Below are 17,217 nucleotides of genomic sequence, written 5' to 3' on the forward strand. Positions count from 1 at the left end.
GGAACTTACCAGAAAAAGCTTTTTTTTCCCCCAACGGTTTGTGTTTGAAAACTTGGAACTGAAGGTTACATCCTTTGTGGCCAGGAAGCATGGCTATTCTCACTTCCCTCAAGGCACTGCTGATAGCACCGGGCACAGAGAATCACAGAATGGTTTGGATTGGAAGGGACCTTTAAGATCCTCCAGTTCCAATCCCCTGCTGCAGGCAGGGACACCTTCTTCTAAACCAGGCTGCTCACAGCCCCAGCCAGCCTGGCCTTCAGTGCTTCCAAGGGGCATCCACAGGCAATCTGTTCCCGTGACTGATGGCACTGTCTCCTCAGCTAACTGCCAGGGCTGGAATGCAGAATTTTTTCAAACTCTGGGCTAAAGGGAAGAGGAAAAATAAATAGCAAGTTTAAGTAAAAGTGCCTTTTTATTTGGAATCCTTTATGCATATGTTTAAATTGTTTTTCTTGAGCTCAGTGAGGGAAGGTTTAGATTGGATGTCGGGGGAAGTTCTTTGCTGTGAGAGTGGTGAGGTGCTGGAACAGCTGCCCAGAGAGGCTGTGATGCCCCGTCCATCCCTGGAGGTGTTCAAGGCCAGGTTGGATGGGGCCCTGGGCAGCCTGGGCTGCTGTAAAATGTGGAGATTGATGGCCCTGCATGTGGCAGGGGGTTGGAGCTTCATCATCCTTGAGGCCCCTTCCAACTCAAGCCATTCTATCACTCTTTGATTTCATGATTTTTCTGGATTCGCTCCTTGCAGGGAGTTGTAGAGAGCGATGAGGTCCCCCAGCCTCCCGCTCTGCAGCCTGCACAGCCGCAGCTTCCACAGCCCGGCTTTGCTCCGCGGCTCGACCCTCCTCACCCGCCACCGTGACACCATTTCGGCGCGGCCGCTCCGGCCGGGAAATGGCGGCAGCGGGCGGGCTGTGCCCCACGCGGAGCGCCGCCAGCCCGCCGCCCCTCCGAGGAGCTCCGCCCGCTCTGCCCGCGGCGGGGCGGTGCCGGCCGGGCGCAGCGCTGCGGGATGGCGGCGGCGCGGAGGGCGCGGGCGGGGGATCCTCGCGCCGGCTTCAGGCGGGCGGCGGACGAGCGGAGCCCCGCCGTGCCGCAGGGACTGATCCGGGCCGCCCGGAAGAGCGGGCAGCTCAACCTGGCGGGCCGCGGCCTCGGCGAGGGTGAGCGTGTGGAGGCGGCGTGCTGCGGGCGGGGCTGGGGAGCCGGGGAGCCGGGCTCAGCCCGTGTCTGGCTGCCCTACGTGCCGGGCTGCTCTCTGTGCCCCGGCTGCGGGCGCTCGGCGGGCCGGCTGCTTCCTGCCTTCTTTGATAAACAAAAAAAAGAAAGCGATGAATATTCCCTGCCCGCTTTCTTTTTGCTGTCGCTGGCCGATCGCTACCTTGTAATCGCTGTTTAGGAGCGCTTAGGACTGCCAGCTTCGGGAAAGCGGCTCTGTAAAAGCCGCCGTGTGTGTGTATTCTGAGAAACCGTGTATATGTCTGAGAAAACGGGCGTTTGAGCGCTGTGTGGAGCGTCCGGCTGAGCCCTGTGTTTTGGCTCGCAGTGCCCCAGCACGTGTGGCGGATCAACCTGGACACCCCCGAGGAAGCCCACCAGAACCTCTCCTTCGGTGCTGCGGACCGCTGGTGGGAGCAGACGGACCTGACCAAGCTGATCCTGGCCTCCAACCAGCTGCAGTGCCTGTCTGAGGACGTCAGGCTGCTGCCCGCGCTCACTGTTCTTGATGTACGTATTGGGATCCTGTATCAATGAGATCGTGGTCTCGCTGTATGGTATGGGACAACATAGCTTTAGATCCTTGTTTTCCATTTCCTGCAGTGGTGGATGTGTAGAAGCAGCACCAGTATATTCTCAGGACAAGGGGCTGCTCCCTGTCTCCCATTGGTACATTGCTTTACACACAGGCAGTGGGTAATGCTGTGCAGAGAGGTCCAAGAGTCCCATTGTGAACACTGAAAGAGCTGTTGCTGCATAATGTGCTTCTGCAGATTTCATATCAAATAATTTGAACACTCAAATGGAAACCTACAAGATTGGCAGTTAAAGTGCTGCTGTTGGTAACTGTGCAGAGGAACAGACGTACACAGGTGTTGGTGGTGGACTGAATGGTACAGAGCAGTGTACACAGGTGTTGAGAATGGACTGAATTGTACTGAAGCACATACTCAGGTGTTGCTAATGCACAGAATAATTTTGAGCATTAGTTCAACTTGGTTTGTTGCCGAATGGGTGGAAGAAAACCTACAAAGTGCAACTCAGTAAGTATTCCAAAACTTGTTTTCCAGGTACATGATAACCAGCTGACATCTCTGCCTTCTGCTTTAGGACAATTAGAAAATCTTCAGAAACTTGATGTCAGGTACTTGTCACAAACTTAGAGCATTGATTTTCAAGGTGTGAATGAGAGATTAGTAAAACTAATTTCATTTTCAGAAAAGTTAATATCTGTTGTTTGTTTGTTTTTAATAGAGAACATGAATGCATTGAAAATTATATGTTTTAGATTAAAACTGGTGGTCTGAGGTTTGTTAAGATAATTTTGACTATTACTCAAAAGTCACAGTGTTATTTGGAAGCTGAATACTGATGCTTTGAATACTCACACAAAAGCTGTATCAGCATTCATTTGCTTCAGTACAGAAGTTGTGTTTTAAAGGAATAAAAATGCTTTTTTCATGAATAATATACATTGGAAATAGCTGAAGATATCATTCAGGCTGTAACTTTCATATTGTTCTGTAAGTTTGTACATGAGGGGGGAGTACATTTCTTTTTTGTCTGTGAACTGCACCATAAACAAGCACTGAATGCAGCTGGAATATTGTAGATTCAGATGTGGTTGAAAAGTATTCTTTAACAAAGAAATTTATTTTCTCTTAGGGAACTAATCCACTGTAAAGGGCTGTAATAATTGTAAGAAGGAGATTTTCTTAAGGGCAATGGTGTCCTGTGCAGCACGCCTACATGCAGGCTGCGAGGTGGAAATGTTTCACAGCTGTTCTGAACAGTTGGTCTGTGCCAACAGCAGAGCATCAGATGCATCTAATGCTGGCTGTGCTTCCTACTTGCTCTGTGGTCTGAAGAGTTTGCATCTCCAATGGTGTGCGTGATGCAACCCTAGTTGGGGCAGCATGGTGTGTGGCAGAAGATTCTATATGTGGTTGTATTCTCAAAACTTTTTAACAAGTGTTAATTGGCTTTGTTTTCCATGTTGGAATGCCAGCCACAACAAGCTGAAGAGCATCCCAGAAGAGCTGCTGCAGTTGTCACATTTGAAGAGCCTTCTTCTTCAGCACAATGAGCTGAGCCACCTCCCAGATGGATTTGGGCAGCTCGTCAGTTTAGAAGAATTGGTAAATTGCAACTTCTTGAAAAACACTGATTTGTTCAGAAACATCAACCTATCTATGTTTTACTGCTAATTAAATGAAAAAGTCTGAGAACCTTATTCAGTAATTCATGGAGCTTATCAGCTATTTTGTGTATGTGCTTGCAACCAGGTTTCGATTTGGATTTTCCAGATATTTTAAGAAAAATCAAGTTCCTGGTGATCTGTCCATCATGGGAGACTTCTCTCTTCCATTCACATCTCTACCAGGGAAATCCTGGAGACGTCAGCAATCTAGTTTGAACATTCTGCCAGTAATTAACTTTGCAACAACAGTACCCATGGGATATTTTAAACATCTCTATTTATAACCTCTTTCTCTCTCTTTTCTTTTTTTTTTACTCTTCAGGATCTGTCCAACAATCATCTTACAGACATTCCAACAAGTTTTGCTTTGCTCATTAACTTGGTGCGACTCAATCTGGCTTGTAATCAACTCAGAAACCTGCCTGCAGATATCAGTGCAATGAGAAGTAAGTTAGTTTCCTTGGATTGTTAAATGTCAGGCAGCCAGTTCTGTAGTTATGTTCAGAAGTACATTACACAATATTCCAGGTTATGAAAGTAGGTTCTGAAGGATTTAAAGTATTCTCAAGAGGACTAGCTTAGAATTATTTAAAAAAAGAAGAAAGCTGCTACAGCTCCCATGTATCAAACTTACATCCTCCTGTAGTTCGTATTACTTGACAGATGCTCAGAGGACTGTTAGGAAAGTGTCAGGATTCCTGCTCTGCTGTGAAGTTATTAGCCTTAGAACTGTGACGAGTGTTTAGTGCATGTTTTGAGTGGAAAGTAAAGCATAAATAAGAGCTAGTTGAATTCACTGGTAAAGACAGGACAGCAAGAACTGGTCAGCAATAGGAGTTAACTTTTGTGATGGTGATACCAATCTTACTGGTGTTGATGCTGACATCAATTTCAACGAGTTCTAATAGCTGTGGCAGATCTGTAGGAGCAGGTCATAGACTGCCAGCTTTTGTCAGTGCTACAGAAATTACCTGCAGATCTTTCTGAGGTGGCCTATGACATTAGACCTAACCTGCATGTTGCCTGCAGTCCTTTACTCCAAACAAGAGCTAGTATTTGGCAGTGTCACTGAAGGCATTCCAGAATGTCTTGTGAGGGAAAAATGAAAAGCAAATATGTTGCTTTCAGCAGTGCTGACGCTGACCAATTTGATTTCTTCTGAAGTTTGGATGTGACAATATGTTTTTATGCTTACCTTAACAAAAAAAATAGGGTATCAATACTTCTGCAGAAAACTATTTCTATTTTCTTTTGTCATTCTGTAGGCCTAAGACAACTGGATTGTACAAAAAACTACCTGGAAACTGTACCTTGTGAACTGGCCAGTATGGCATCTTTGGAGCAGCTGTATCTGAGGAAAAACAAACTGCGTTCCTTGCCAGAACTTCCTTCGTGCAAATTACTGAAGGCAAGGTTTGAATTGCTGGGTGCTGTAAATGCCTTTGCAGTGATTTAGCTCCCACACAAGTTATTGTGAATTGCTGTGATCAGAAGTTAATAAATCTGTGCATAGAACTCTTTTTAATACATATCCATGTGTGTTTAGTCTTACTGCCCATCTTGATCTGTCTGAACAGCATTTGGAGGACAAACAGAAATATTCAGATTTGGAAAATAAAAAAAAGTATTTAAGGAGAAGAATGACTTAAATATTAAGTGTGATGTTGCCTGCAACAGCTGCGTTTTATCTCCATTTTATGGGAACATTTTATGAATCAATCTACACTTACTTTGTTCACTCCTGTTTTTTCTTGTAACTGCCAAGAAAGTGTGCATTCAAAAGAGCCACAGCCTTCAAATGTTGTGACCTTAACTTTCCTTCTGTTTATAATTGCAATTTGCCTGTCTTAGAATATCAAGTGTGCTACTCATCAGACAGCGATGTGATCAGGTCAATTGAGTGTTAATGTCCCCAGGTATATAATTGATAACCAAATCCATCACAGGATGTAGATACATAGATAGATATGTAGATAGTTCAGCATAACTCCAAACTCTGCACTTAAAGTTCCAAGCTTTTCCAGCATTTTCTAGCACAATTCTTGCTGGTATGTGAGGTTGTGTATTTGTATAGCACATCCAGCAGCAAATGTCTCTTCTGGGTTTAAAGAACCATTTGGAACTGTGAGCGATCTTTGTCTCCATAGGAATTACATGCTGGTGAAAATCAGATTGAAATACTAAATGCAGAAGACCTGAAGCACCTGAATTCCCTGTCTGTGTTGGAACTTCGGGACAACAAGATAAAATTGGTTCCTGATGAAATCACTCTGCTCCAGAAGTTGGAGCGACTTGACCTCGCCAACAATGACATCAGTAGGTAATAAAAAAATGCACGTCTGTGATGAGGCCTTCCTTGGGGCATCTGAGGGTGGCTGATTCTATGGGTGATTTATTTCAGTAATTAAAAAAGGTCTGGACTGTAAAACAAAGGCTCCGTTTCTTAGTTTTGTCAGTGTTGCAGTCGTGCTGTGCCTGTCTTAAATGTGATGTGTTGAGTATCTTGTTGATAGAATCCAAGCTTCAGAATACCAGGTCTTCTTCAGACAATTGCCAGCAGCTCTTATCTGAAATGGATTGTTTCTGTTTGCAGATTGCCTTACACACTGGGGAACCTTTCTCAGTTGAAATTCCTCGCATTAGAAGGAAATCCTTTGAGAGCCATTCGAAGAGACCTTCTGCAAGTAAGCCCATTTAGAAAGTACATGAAAGCTGGTGATGTTGCAGACATCCGTTCTGCACATGGTGCAGGCACAGCGTGATAAAAGGCCCCTCCATCTGAAGTAGCTTCAGCTTCTTCATCGCTGCTGTTTGTGTGATTTTGTTGCTGTTCCCAGGGGCTCTGATGCGATGCGTAACGTGATGAGAACTGTGGGATAAAGCAGTCATTGCTTCACAGGACCTGTTCCTGATTTGCTGTAGATGTTGTAATATATATTACAAATGAAGCAGCAGGTATCTGGGGAAAGGATAGAGCAGCTGTCTGCTGCCTAATCCTACTGCAAGTCACAGCTCATTGCAGTGCTAGGCAAGTATTTGATGTGAAGGCTTTCCAAGATGAGCATGGATTTTTTTTCTCCTTTCCTACTTGCCTGAATTAAAGACCTTGCATTCAATTTCCAAGGAGTATTTGCTGGCAGATGTGTTTTGAGCAATGACAGTATCATGTACAGTGCTTAGTTATGGATGACCTATGAAGTGAAGGTGGGAATTACGCATCAGGAACAAGTACATGGGCAGCAGGGAGGCTGGCTCACAGGCACCACTGCTGCTATAGAATTCTTTCTCATTTCTATCCCAGCAAACCCTTCTCATTGGTGCTATAGATTACTTCTTTCTTTTGCCACTGCTATAAAATAAATGTTTACAAATTCTCTAAAATATTCTCTAGAAATAAATAGCATTGAATGTCCCCTACTGAAATGGAATTCAGTAATGTATGTTGGAAATAAGGCAGAAAATGTGATCTGGTCAAGTGAACATTGTATGCAAATTCTCTGTGAATGTTCCTTCCCTTCCATCCTCCATGTTTTCTTCATCCCCTCTGCATTCAGATCAGTCTTCATATAGTATAAATGTCAGCTAGAATGAGAAAAGTTCATATTTGCTGCTTCAGTTCTTATTCTAAAACATCAAAGAGAAACATGCAGTGTTGTAAGGAAGTGCTAGTTTTGTCCTAAAACAAACGGGCTGGATGAGATGATGGGTAATGACTTGGAGATCTTGCAGTTACTGTGTCTGACCAGTAGAAGTTGCTGTGAGAGGATTGCCAATAAAATTTTAGGAGAATCCAGAATCCAGATCTATTTCCACGTCAAATAGTGAATTTCTTCTTCAAGAGTAATCATGCTACAGCTCTTTAGAGAAGGCTGAGTTCATTTGAAGGGTTCTTCCTTGCTCTTGGAGCTGGTCAGAGAACTTCAGATGAAGAGCTAAGAACGTGGAGCCCAAGGTAGTAACGTGGGGCTGGGAATTTTCAGCTGGAGTAAATACACAAAACTCTAAATAAGGACATGAGCTGTTGCAAATAGAGTTTTTCTACAGGAATTGTTGGGTAGCTTTTATAACCAGCTGTGCTATGAGCTCCATTATGTGACCAAAATCGTTGGTCTTCATTGTCAGAACAGCGGTGTAAATGCTGGCTGGTAAATGCTTATTGACCTTCTGCTCTTTCTTTGCTGTTTTTTTTTTTTTAAAGAAAGGCACCCAGGAACTTCTGAAATACCTGAGAAGCAGAATCCAAGGTATGTTGTTTTATTGAGTTGCATCTTACAGAGAATCTCTCTAAGAAATTAAAAGTGCTGCCAGTTTCCTGCAATTACCCTGCAATAAGTTTCTTTACTCAATGGTTTGCTCTGTATTTCTCTGCTGTTCTTTTTCTTACTCTATTGAATAATGCAACATTCTTTATGGAGTGTCATCACTTAGAAAAGCAACACTAAGTGTTTTTCCCTGGTCCCTTTATGTGTTTTGAATGAAGAATTCAAGTTGTTTCTTGTCTGTTTGTTTGTTTTTCCTTTGGACATCATGGGAAATTTCCACAACGGATTCTTCATTTTCAGCTTGCTGTCTGCCTGCTGGCTTTGTCACAGGGTAGAAGTGTAGGTGATTTTGCAAAGCTAATACGTGTCACTCATTCATGTTGTAGTATGGGCAGCACAATCCTGCGGTTCCCAGCAATTAAGCATGAGAAAGGCAGCCTCAGGGCCACGGTGGTGCCACAAACTCCACCATGTAGCTGACTATAAAAAATCCTGGGGGAGAAAGTAAGAGGTTCTTTTAAACAGAATTCAAATCCCGGCCCGTTCGTCCCTCAGTGATACAAGCCTTGACCCCACCATTCCCTCTGGAAATAATTAAGAAGTCACAAAGCACAAATTCAGATGAAATATCTCAAGATTGATTCTCTGAACCAAACTGCTGCACATCTCTGCAGAATCCCCTTTTGGGTTCTGAGATTTAAAAAGCAGCTAGCTGGTGATATCAGTTTCTGGAAGTGATGCAGGACTTCTGGATCCGTTTTACTAAAAGGGTTCAAAGGTTGCCGGTGTGCAGCTTTCCAGACCATTCCTTGGTCCTCTCATTCAGTGAGATCATTTGTTACTCGGTTAATTTTCTGTGGTTTGGGGTGGGTTTTTTTTTGTGTTTGTTTCTCTTTTGTTGTTTTTCACTTCATTCCATATTTTCTGAAGTATTGCAGATGACACCATTTTTTGGTTATATAAGAAACTGGCTGTCAAAGTCTAAGCAACTTGCAGGTGGAGGAGAGCAAATCTTTTCAAAACAGGATTTTCTTTTACCTTTAGAAATCTTTCTTTTTTTTAGATTTTAAGACATGAAATAGGAAAGATGACTGAGTTCACTGGGCATGTTAAATATATGGCATGGAACTAATTATGCTGCACTTAAATGCAAAAAAATGCTTAACCTTTTAATTTGGAGGTCTTGATGATACATGTAGGAAAATTGAGTTGAGAATGGTATGTGTGACTTGTGAGTGGGCTTTCTCTCCATCTGCCAGAGGATGGCAGCATTAATTGGATTACTGCAGTGTGTAAAATTGCTCTGAAGTGCCCATGCAAATCTGACGTATTATTAACTTTGCAAAAATGAGTTGGGTGCTTGAGCACATGCTTTAGTGCTCATCTGCTGACCTGTTACAGGTTTTATATTTGGGGGTGACAAAACAAGCTAAGGTCTTGCATGGCTCTTAGTGTTTGTGGTTTTATTGTGCCTTTTTGAGCATTTAAGGGGAGCTGAACCAGGAGCAGCAACAGACCTACGTGTGCAGAGGCTGAAGTTGAACAAGTGCCACTAACCTTGTTGACCTTAATGAAAGAATTCCTAGTTGGGCATGGGGGCAAGTCGGTAGGCTTTAGTTCATGAATGATGCTGAATTTCTTGTAGCATTCTTCTTTTAGTGGCAGTTGGATTTATCATATGTTTGGGCTTCTAGCTAAGCTTCACCCAGGGAGGTGGTGGAGTCGCCATCCCTGGCAATGTTCAAGAGGTGCCTGGATGAGGAGCTACGAGATGTGGTTTAGTAGCTTGTGGTACTAATAGGAATGGGAGGGTGGTTGGACTGGATGATCTTGCAGGTCGTTTCCAACCTTGCAATTCTGTGATTCTGTGATTCACCATTCTGAAGTGCCCATGAGCTCCTAGGGGACAGTGCCACAGCCTGGCTGTGCACAACAAGGTTTTTCATGTCTGAGCTCTTCAGAGCAGCCGCCGAGTTTTCCATGTGCATTGGAGGGAGTAATCAGAAGGAGCTCTGTGGAGGGGGGCATTATGAAGGGTTTTATAAATGTTAATGATTTAACTATAGTTGTGGTCAGCTTAGCTGTTCTGGAAGTAGTTGAATAGAAAAGTTGACGTGGATCACTTCTTGTCCATCGCTGTCTCTAGCTCCCTGCCCCTTGAGGTGACTGCCTGACGTAACAGCCAGCACGACAGCTGTGTTGGTGTGTGACCTATTTTTTTCACAATCCAAGTCAGCTCTTCCCTCTGCCTCCATAAACAAACAAACAAAAAAGAACCAGCCCACAAACAACCCAAATCTGGAAACTGAACTACAAAAGCCCCTTGCTAGAAAGACCTTGACATAATATTAATCTGATTATACGCAATCAATGTAGAAGGCAGGAAGAGTCAAAACGAGCAAGCACAGGTAACGAGGGACACTATAGCTCTCCTCCTAGGCTGTTCAGGGCACGTCTGACTGCAGGCTGCAGTTGTGTGACTGCTACGTGTTCCTTCCAGATGACACAACCAGCCCCAGCGAGGAGCCTCCTGTGACAGCCATGACTCTCCCAAGCGAGTCCAGGATTAACATGCATGCCATAACTACCCTCAAATTACTGGAATTTAGGTATGTGGTTTGAAATCTTGCCTGTTTCAAAGGCTGGAATAAAGCTTTCCTGTGTTTTTTTTGTATTAGCTTAACGATAGATACCAGACTGTCTGCAGATTCTGATGTACTTAGGCATTTTGCATTTCAAATTCTGGGTGTTCAGGAGTAGGCAGATTTGAATTACAGCTCATCTCTTTTTTTCAATACAACTTTTCATGGTGCCATTCCTTTTAATTCACTGAAATCCTTAATCCTTTCAGGTGCTTTTTTTTTTACATTTCCTTAGTAACAGTAAGTCTCAAAACATCCCACAGGAGGTACATTATCAGTTTGTTCTTATATTAACTGACAGTTTAACTTCTTAGGTTAGGAAAGGGTGAGAAAACCACACTTGCTGAGAACTGCCAGATAAAATGCAAGTCCTGCAAAGAGCTGGGATGCAGAAAGGACATGACTGCAGTGAAAGGGTTGGGATGGCTTTAGTCGCTGTAAACGTTCCGAAGGTCGAAATCCAGTGCTTACATGAGCTGCACATCACTGTGGGGGAATGTTTTCTGAACTGAGGAGGAAACCTGTTGAACACCTGTCTGCTGCATGCCTGACCCAAGATACAGCATATGTGCTGAGGCAGTGACCTAATTCAGCTCTTAATGAATGCTCTTAAGCCAGGTAGCAGATGAGTTGTCAGGGTGGAATGATGTTACTGCCTCGGTGACGTGGGGCAGTGATCAGCTTTCTCATTAACAGTCCTGTGAGGACTGTTTGTAGATACATATGTATCTATTCTGCTGCTCATCATTTCCTCAAAGATGTCCTGTTAGTAAATAAGAGATGATTAACTTGTTGCTGAGCTCAGTGCTTTTCGCTGTGCAGTGAGAAGCAGGTGGCTGTGATCCCTGATGACGTGTTCAACGCGGTCGGAAGCAATCCTGTCACCAGTGTCAACTTCAGCAAGAATCAGCTGACTGCCATTCCTCCAAGGTACTTCTGTAGAGATCATTCTTTACATGCTGCTCTTTTTCTGTTTTGTTCCTCAGCATCTTGTGTTGGTTTTAGTAAGTTTGTTTTCCCAGTTGAGGATGTTTACACTTTTCTTCTGTATGTCTGCAAACACGCACAGAGGACATAGCAGGGATGCTGAATAATGCTGGCATTTCTAGTGTGAGTGACACACAGGAGGGTCCATTCCTCTGCATGAGGATCTCGGTACAGTGAGGCTTGGCTATATGCAGCAGTGCTTTCATTGTACATTGTTGTTTGTACTGCACTATTAAGCATTATCTAAATGAGTAAGGGCAGACTGCAGTGTGACTTCTCATCATAATCAAGTGGTGTATTTAACTGCAGTCTAGTATTGTTTTCTCTCCAAAGTGGTCCTCTTGTTTGAAGATAATACATGTGTAAACTATGAGATGATAGCATTGTGCTAGAGAAGAGGTCCTTCTAGGAGTCACTTTCTTCAGATAGCTTTTCTTTTCTTTTTTTTTTTTAAGGAAGCCTGAACAATTTCCATGCTCTTTTGCTTGATAGGCATTGTCCCATCACATAGCACTGGACATTTTTGCACTTGTTGCTTTATCTCAAGGAAGAGCTTTCTGTTGACAGCAAAGGTAACAAATGCTGGTGCTGTGCAGGGAGGAGGCTCACTGCATTCAGTAACCTAAGAGCATCATGAGCACTCATTTTTAAAAATGCCACTGTATTTGTGGGGGTGACATTTTAATTCTGGGACACAAACGTGCTGAACAATTAGCCTTTAGCACGTAGAACTTGGCGAGGTGCTGTCTCATAGAAGAAAGTCTCTTGTTGGTACAGTTTAGTGAAGGAATGTTGGGCCTTCCATGCTTGTTTGTTCTGTTAGAGGCTCCTCTGCACAGCAGGGAGGAAGGTGTAGGTATGGTGTGCTGCTGGGTGCCAAGGAGTGCAGTAATAGTCCAGATGGGAGAGGTGGATATTTAGTTTGTTTGAGTGCCTTTTGCTTCTAGTGTTACAACAGAGGTTCTTTTACAGAGATTCAGCAACTAACTTTTTGAGCTTTTAAATACTTTACATCAAAGCATCTTGATACAGTATTCCTTTCACAGGATGCAGTGAGGGCTGTGTTTCCTGCAATTTGTAATAGCAGGAGTGTGGAACAGAAACAAAAGATGGTACAAAAGGAGCAGTCTCTTTCTGTTCGACTGCATGAAGAAGATGGATAGTGTTTTTGTTGAGACATTCACAGGAGGTGGCAGTGATGGTCATTCGTGCCATAATTTCTGAAATCTTTCTTAACTGCATTTAAGAAAGTAGGTCTTTGTAGCAAAACTTACTCTCCTAATCTATGAGAGGAAATTTACCCTTCTACGAGTAAAGTGATTCTGAGCTGTTTTTACATCAAGTGCAAGACTCCAGGACAGGCAGTTTTCACAGGTGAAGTTTCCACTCTCAAAATGGCCTCTGAATGCCAAGAGCAGTAGGAGGTTCCTTGATCTGTAGACTTCTAGAATAAAACAGATTTTTTAGTAACTTGGAATGCAAACCTGGGCTTCCGTAGTAAAAGTATATTCATGTTGGGTTTCAGGATCGTGGAGCTGAAAGACTCAGTTTGTGATGTCAGCTTTGGCTTCAATAAAATCTCTTCTGTTTCCTTGGAGCTGTGCACGCTTCATAAATTGACACATTTGGATATCAGGTTAGTGATGAGTGTTGGACTTCCTTTCCCAGTGACTCGTTTTCATGCCTCTTTAAACCAGCCATCTGTTGCAGTGGAATAGCAGTACTGAAATAATGTTTCATTTCCCAAAAGGGCTCCCTGCCAGCTGAATGACCGGCAGATCTGAAATAGCAAGTGGCCTCAATTTAGTCATGGGTTAAAGAGAAACACACAAAAAAGAGGGCAAGCTCTAAGGCTTGCTGTGGTGAAAGGTCTTGTGTCAGTCATTAAAAACTTCTCAGAGATGTTAAAAGGATATTTAGAAACAAAACAGAAAGCAATTCTGGGAATACATCTGGGAAGAGTTACAGTGAAGGTATCAACTCTGGTATTCTACCTGGAGCTGGAGCATCTTTCAATGAATGATTTTCCTGTAATGACTCTTTATGTAGCACTCAAGGGGTGCCTCATTTGTCCTTACAAACCCACCTTCTTTCTATGTAAGAAGCTTCTGAATGGCTTCCTGTTGTGGAAAGTGCTGCAGTAACAGTGGCCATAAATGAGTTTGTTGGAGCCAATGGATTTCAGACTCAATGAATTTTCAAGAGGTGTGGAGTTATCTCAGCAATTGACCTTGGCACCAACGTGGGATATTTCCTGAACTTCCCTCTGGGACCCAAGTAGCTGAACTGCCAAGCATGTTTCTGGAATTGTTTGGTGCTTAGAAGTGTTTGGGAATCCTTAGAGAACAGGCTTTATGTTTCCTTACTGGTAAACATGGGAGTACAAACTTGGTTTGCCATCTTGATCCATTTATGAAGTAAATGAGTGGTCTGAAAGAACTTGTTAGCACCACTAAACCTGGGTGTTCTTTTTCTGTGAACTCGTAACTAAAACTTCTTAGAAGTTGGTCATTATTCTTTGTCTTAATTTGATACACAGAAATAATGTTTTGACGTCTTTACCTGAAGAAATGGAGGCACTGACGAGACTACAAGTAATAAATCTATCCTTTAATAGGTGAGCAGCTATTCCAGTTTTTTTAAATAACAGTAAAAAGAATTTTATGTCATTTTAATGTGAGGTAAAATGCGAAAGGGCTTCAGCTAGCTGTGAGCTTAGAACAGTTGAAGGGAATGTGCATCTTTACACAGTGGTGGTATATTTTTGGAGTTTTCTGTCACACGTTTTGGAGAGAGACAGTAGAAGCTGGTTTAAAAAGGATTAAACAGACCTGTGAGCAGTGTAACAGAAGTGGATGGCAGCAGGAGCGCCCTGTTGCACCCATAACACATCAGTTCCAGACGATGGGAAAAGCAGCAGGGCAGTGGTGTCCCTGAGCAGTCCTGCAGTTACTCACACTGCTCTCTTCTTCGCACTGCAGTCACTTTCTGTGTGACACGAGCTGTCATTCACAGCTGTAAAATGGGTGGTCTTGGCTGCAGTTCTGTTGCAGGTGCTGAGCTGTCAAGGTGCAGATTCCACCCAGCTTTTTGGCTTTGTGCAAAATAATCAGGTTAAACAGCAGCACATGTAAATATTTACTTCCATAAACAGTGCTGAAGCACTGTCCCATTTTAAAGGTTTATCGATCGCCCTATTGCTGACTTTTCTCTCTTCCTTCTGAAGATTTAAAGTGTTTCCCAGTGTCCTTTACCGCATCCCCACACTGGAGACCATCCTGCTCAGTAACAACCAGGTGGGGGCTGTAGACCCTCTGCAGCTGAAGAAGATGGAGCAGCTCGGGACGCTGGACCTCCAGAATAATGACCTTCTCCAGGTGCCACCAGAACTTGGGAACTGTGAAACTCTGAGGTGTGTATTTTAAGTGAGGACTTGTTATGTAAAAACATATTCTGCCTGGTTTCTTCAAGGCGTGTTTTGTCAGAGGGTAAGGCAGTGATTTTCTTGGAAGTGCACAAAATGGTCTCTCTTACCATCTGTAAAACAGTGCAGATCCTTCCATCGTTTCTCAGGACTGTAGAAAATTGGAGGAGTTGTTTCAGGATTTAAAACTAAAATGACAGAGTAATACGGAAACGTACCTGGAAAACCAGATGCCCAGAAATTTGTTTCAGTGTTTCTGAAAATGGAATTCAACTGTAAGGATCAACATTTGGTAGAGTCCAGCTTTAGTTCTGTATTTTCTGAAAGTTATGTGTTCCTGGCTCGCTCCTTAGATGGCTGGTTGCTCTTTGCAGTAAGAGCTGTCTTGGCATTAGGACCGCCCCTCCTGTGGGCATTTTTCTGCTCTCTGCCATAACTGATTTGCTAGAAGGTTAGCAACTTCAGTCACTAAAATTATTTCAGATTTTACCCTTAAAGTGTCCATTTTAAGGCCCAGCAGAAAATAAAGAACAGAAGTGGTAATATTTGAGGAGGAGATTGCTTTCATTAATGAAGACACGAAAAGTCATCAGGGATCTTGAAATATAACATAAATTCAGGCATATTTATTAGCAGAACTTGATGCACACTATGTAATATCTTGTGACAGTCTGCATTTGGAGAATATACCAAACACCTAGTGCTAATTGCTGAGTTCTCTGCAGCTTTGACCACTCGGCTCTCCAGGTAGGAACATCAGCTCTGTACGTTCACTGCTTACTGGCTATGGATGAGAAAGCAGAAGAATGAAGGAAAATGCTAGGATTTCTAAAAGAAGCATGCAGAATGAAATGGGCAGGTTGTGTTGGTGTAGTTTAATGTTAAAGCCGAGGACAATTCTGGTGGCTGTGTGTATTACACACTGCAGAACCTGCTGGCCAGCTGGGTGAGCCACAGCCCTGGGTGCCAGTAAGTATGTTTGGCTCCTTACCTGTGTACAGCTGCTATAAAAGAGCAAATAGTTATGCTTGTTAAAGAGCCATGGCTGTGAGTATTCTTACGTGACATACCTCAAAGACAGCTAAGCTTAACTAGTTCTGTCATGTCAGAAATAACAAATCATGTGGTAGTGTGGTTTTCCCCTGTAAAGTATATTTTCTTGCTGGTCTTTAAATATGCAGAATAAAACAGCCCCCCCTGAACACACACAGGCAAAAAGCCTCCACAGCAATTTGGAGTGCAGAGTGAGCTAGCAGCCAAGCTAGAACGTAGAGGCTGCAGTCTAACTGTTCTTCACTCTTACTGTGCAATTCATGTATTTCAGCAGCTCTTTTTCTCACTCTGTATTTCGGCAAAGACTTGCTTAAGAAGAGGGGGGGATGTGTGCCACCAATAGTCAATTAGCATAAATTAGAATTCAGCTGTCTCTAAAGAAGGTACGTTAGCATGAATTAAGGTAATTAAAATTGTTCTGGAAGAACAAAAGAGGACTTAAGAATTTCACAAGATTCTTACCCCTGTATGCAGTGTGTGAATGTGCTGCAAGAGGGAAAAGCCTGTGTACAAATAACTGCACATCTCTGTCTTTCCAGGACACTTCTTTTAGAAGGAAATCCATTCCGCACTCCCCGGGCAGCCATTCTGGCAAAAGGAACGGCTGCAGTGCTGGAGTACCTGAGAAGCAGGATCCCTACTTGATGGGCTGTTTCCCTGTACGCTTCTGAATGGAAAGCGGAGTATCAGCCTGTCTGATGCATTGCATCCCTTCCTCGTTGTTTGTAAGCTGTTGGTCTGGCCTGGGCCATAAAGCACTCATAATACTATCCTTAGTTTGCACGTTAAGAAATGATTCAGCAACAAAATATTTCCCACTCAAGGCTGCATGTCTCAGGAGTGCATTTCGAAACACCACAATCTATGTTTACACTTTTTGTACGAAAGAATGCAGCTGAAAGCTGTGTTTGGTAATAGAGACAGTGTTTTTCTACAGTTAAGCCATTTTTTTTTAAAGGATTGTAATCACCAAAGTAATTGAACAAACGGGGGAAATAAGCTTTTTGATTCTTGTATGCCTGTTTTACAATCTTCTGCAGGGTGTTTGATCTCTCTTCACCGCTGCCTCAAACCACTGGTTGCTGGTCTGTACCTGGAAAATGCCCGAACCTTTAAGCATGATGAATACGGTGTGCAATGTTCTGCAGACTGTGTGCATGTCCTGCGTGAACGTGAGCAGAACGTGGCTGGTGTTGGTGGCTGCACTGAAACAATAAATGTTTGCTGTTGGATAGATGTTTTGTTTCTAAATCTTTGTGCTGTCATTGAAGTTTTTTAGCCAGTAACAATACAGACATTCAGCTTTTTTATTTAAATGCACTTCAACATCATGAAAATGATCTCAATTAAAAGAGTAACGCAGGGTGGACATTAACAATATGAAAGGAAGAGTTACTTGATGTTACTCTGTGACTATGATTCGTTGCTTCT

The 17,217-nt window shown here is 43.1% G+C and overlaps 1 protein-coding gene across 1 annotated transcript; it reads left to right on the forward strand.

Moving 5' to 3' along the window:
* The first annotated feature begins 997 nt into the window (after nucleotides 1–997).
* Nucleotides 998–17,018, forward strand: LRRC40 (leucine rich repeat containing 40). Its single transcript, XM_052666884.1, has 15 exons — nucleotides 998–1,163; nucleotides 1,547–1,728; nucleotides 2,289–2,362; nucleotides 3,227–3,356; nucleotides 3,741–3,864; nucleotides 4,684–4,826; nucleotides 5,566–5,738; nucleotides 6,012–6,102; nucleotides 7,617–7,662; nucleotides 10,181–10,289; nucleotides 11,145–11,252; nucleotides 12,835–12,945; nucleotides 13,849–13,926; nucleotides 14,536–14,721; nucleotides 16,326–17,018. Exons 1-15 carry the CDS (start codon nucleotides 1,013–1,015, stop codon nucleotides 16,429–16,431), a joined length of 1,812 nt encoding a protein of 603 aa, XP_052522844.1. The 5' UTR covers nucleotides 998–1,012; the 3' UTR covers nucleotides 16,432–17,018.
* Nucleotides 17,019–17,217: the final 199 nt, after the last annotated feature.

This window comes from Tympanuchus pallidicinctus, unplaced genomic scaffold (assembly GCF_026119805.1).
Source record: "Tympanuchus pallidicinctus isolate F22 unplaced genomic scaffold, pur_lepc_1.0 scaffold7, whole genome shotgun sequence".
Taxonomy (NCBI): domain Eukaryota; kingdom Metazoa; phylum Chordata; class Aves; order Galliformes; family Phasianidae; genus Tympanuchus; species Tympanuchus pallidicinctus.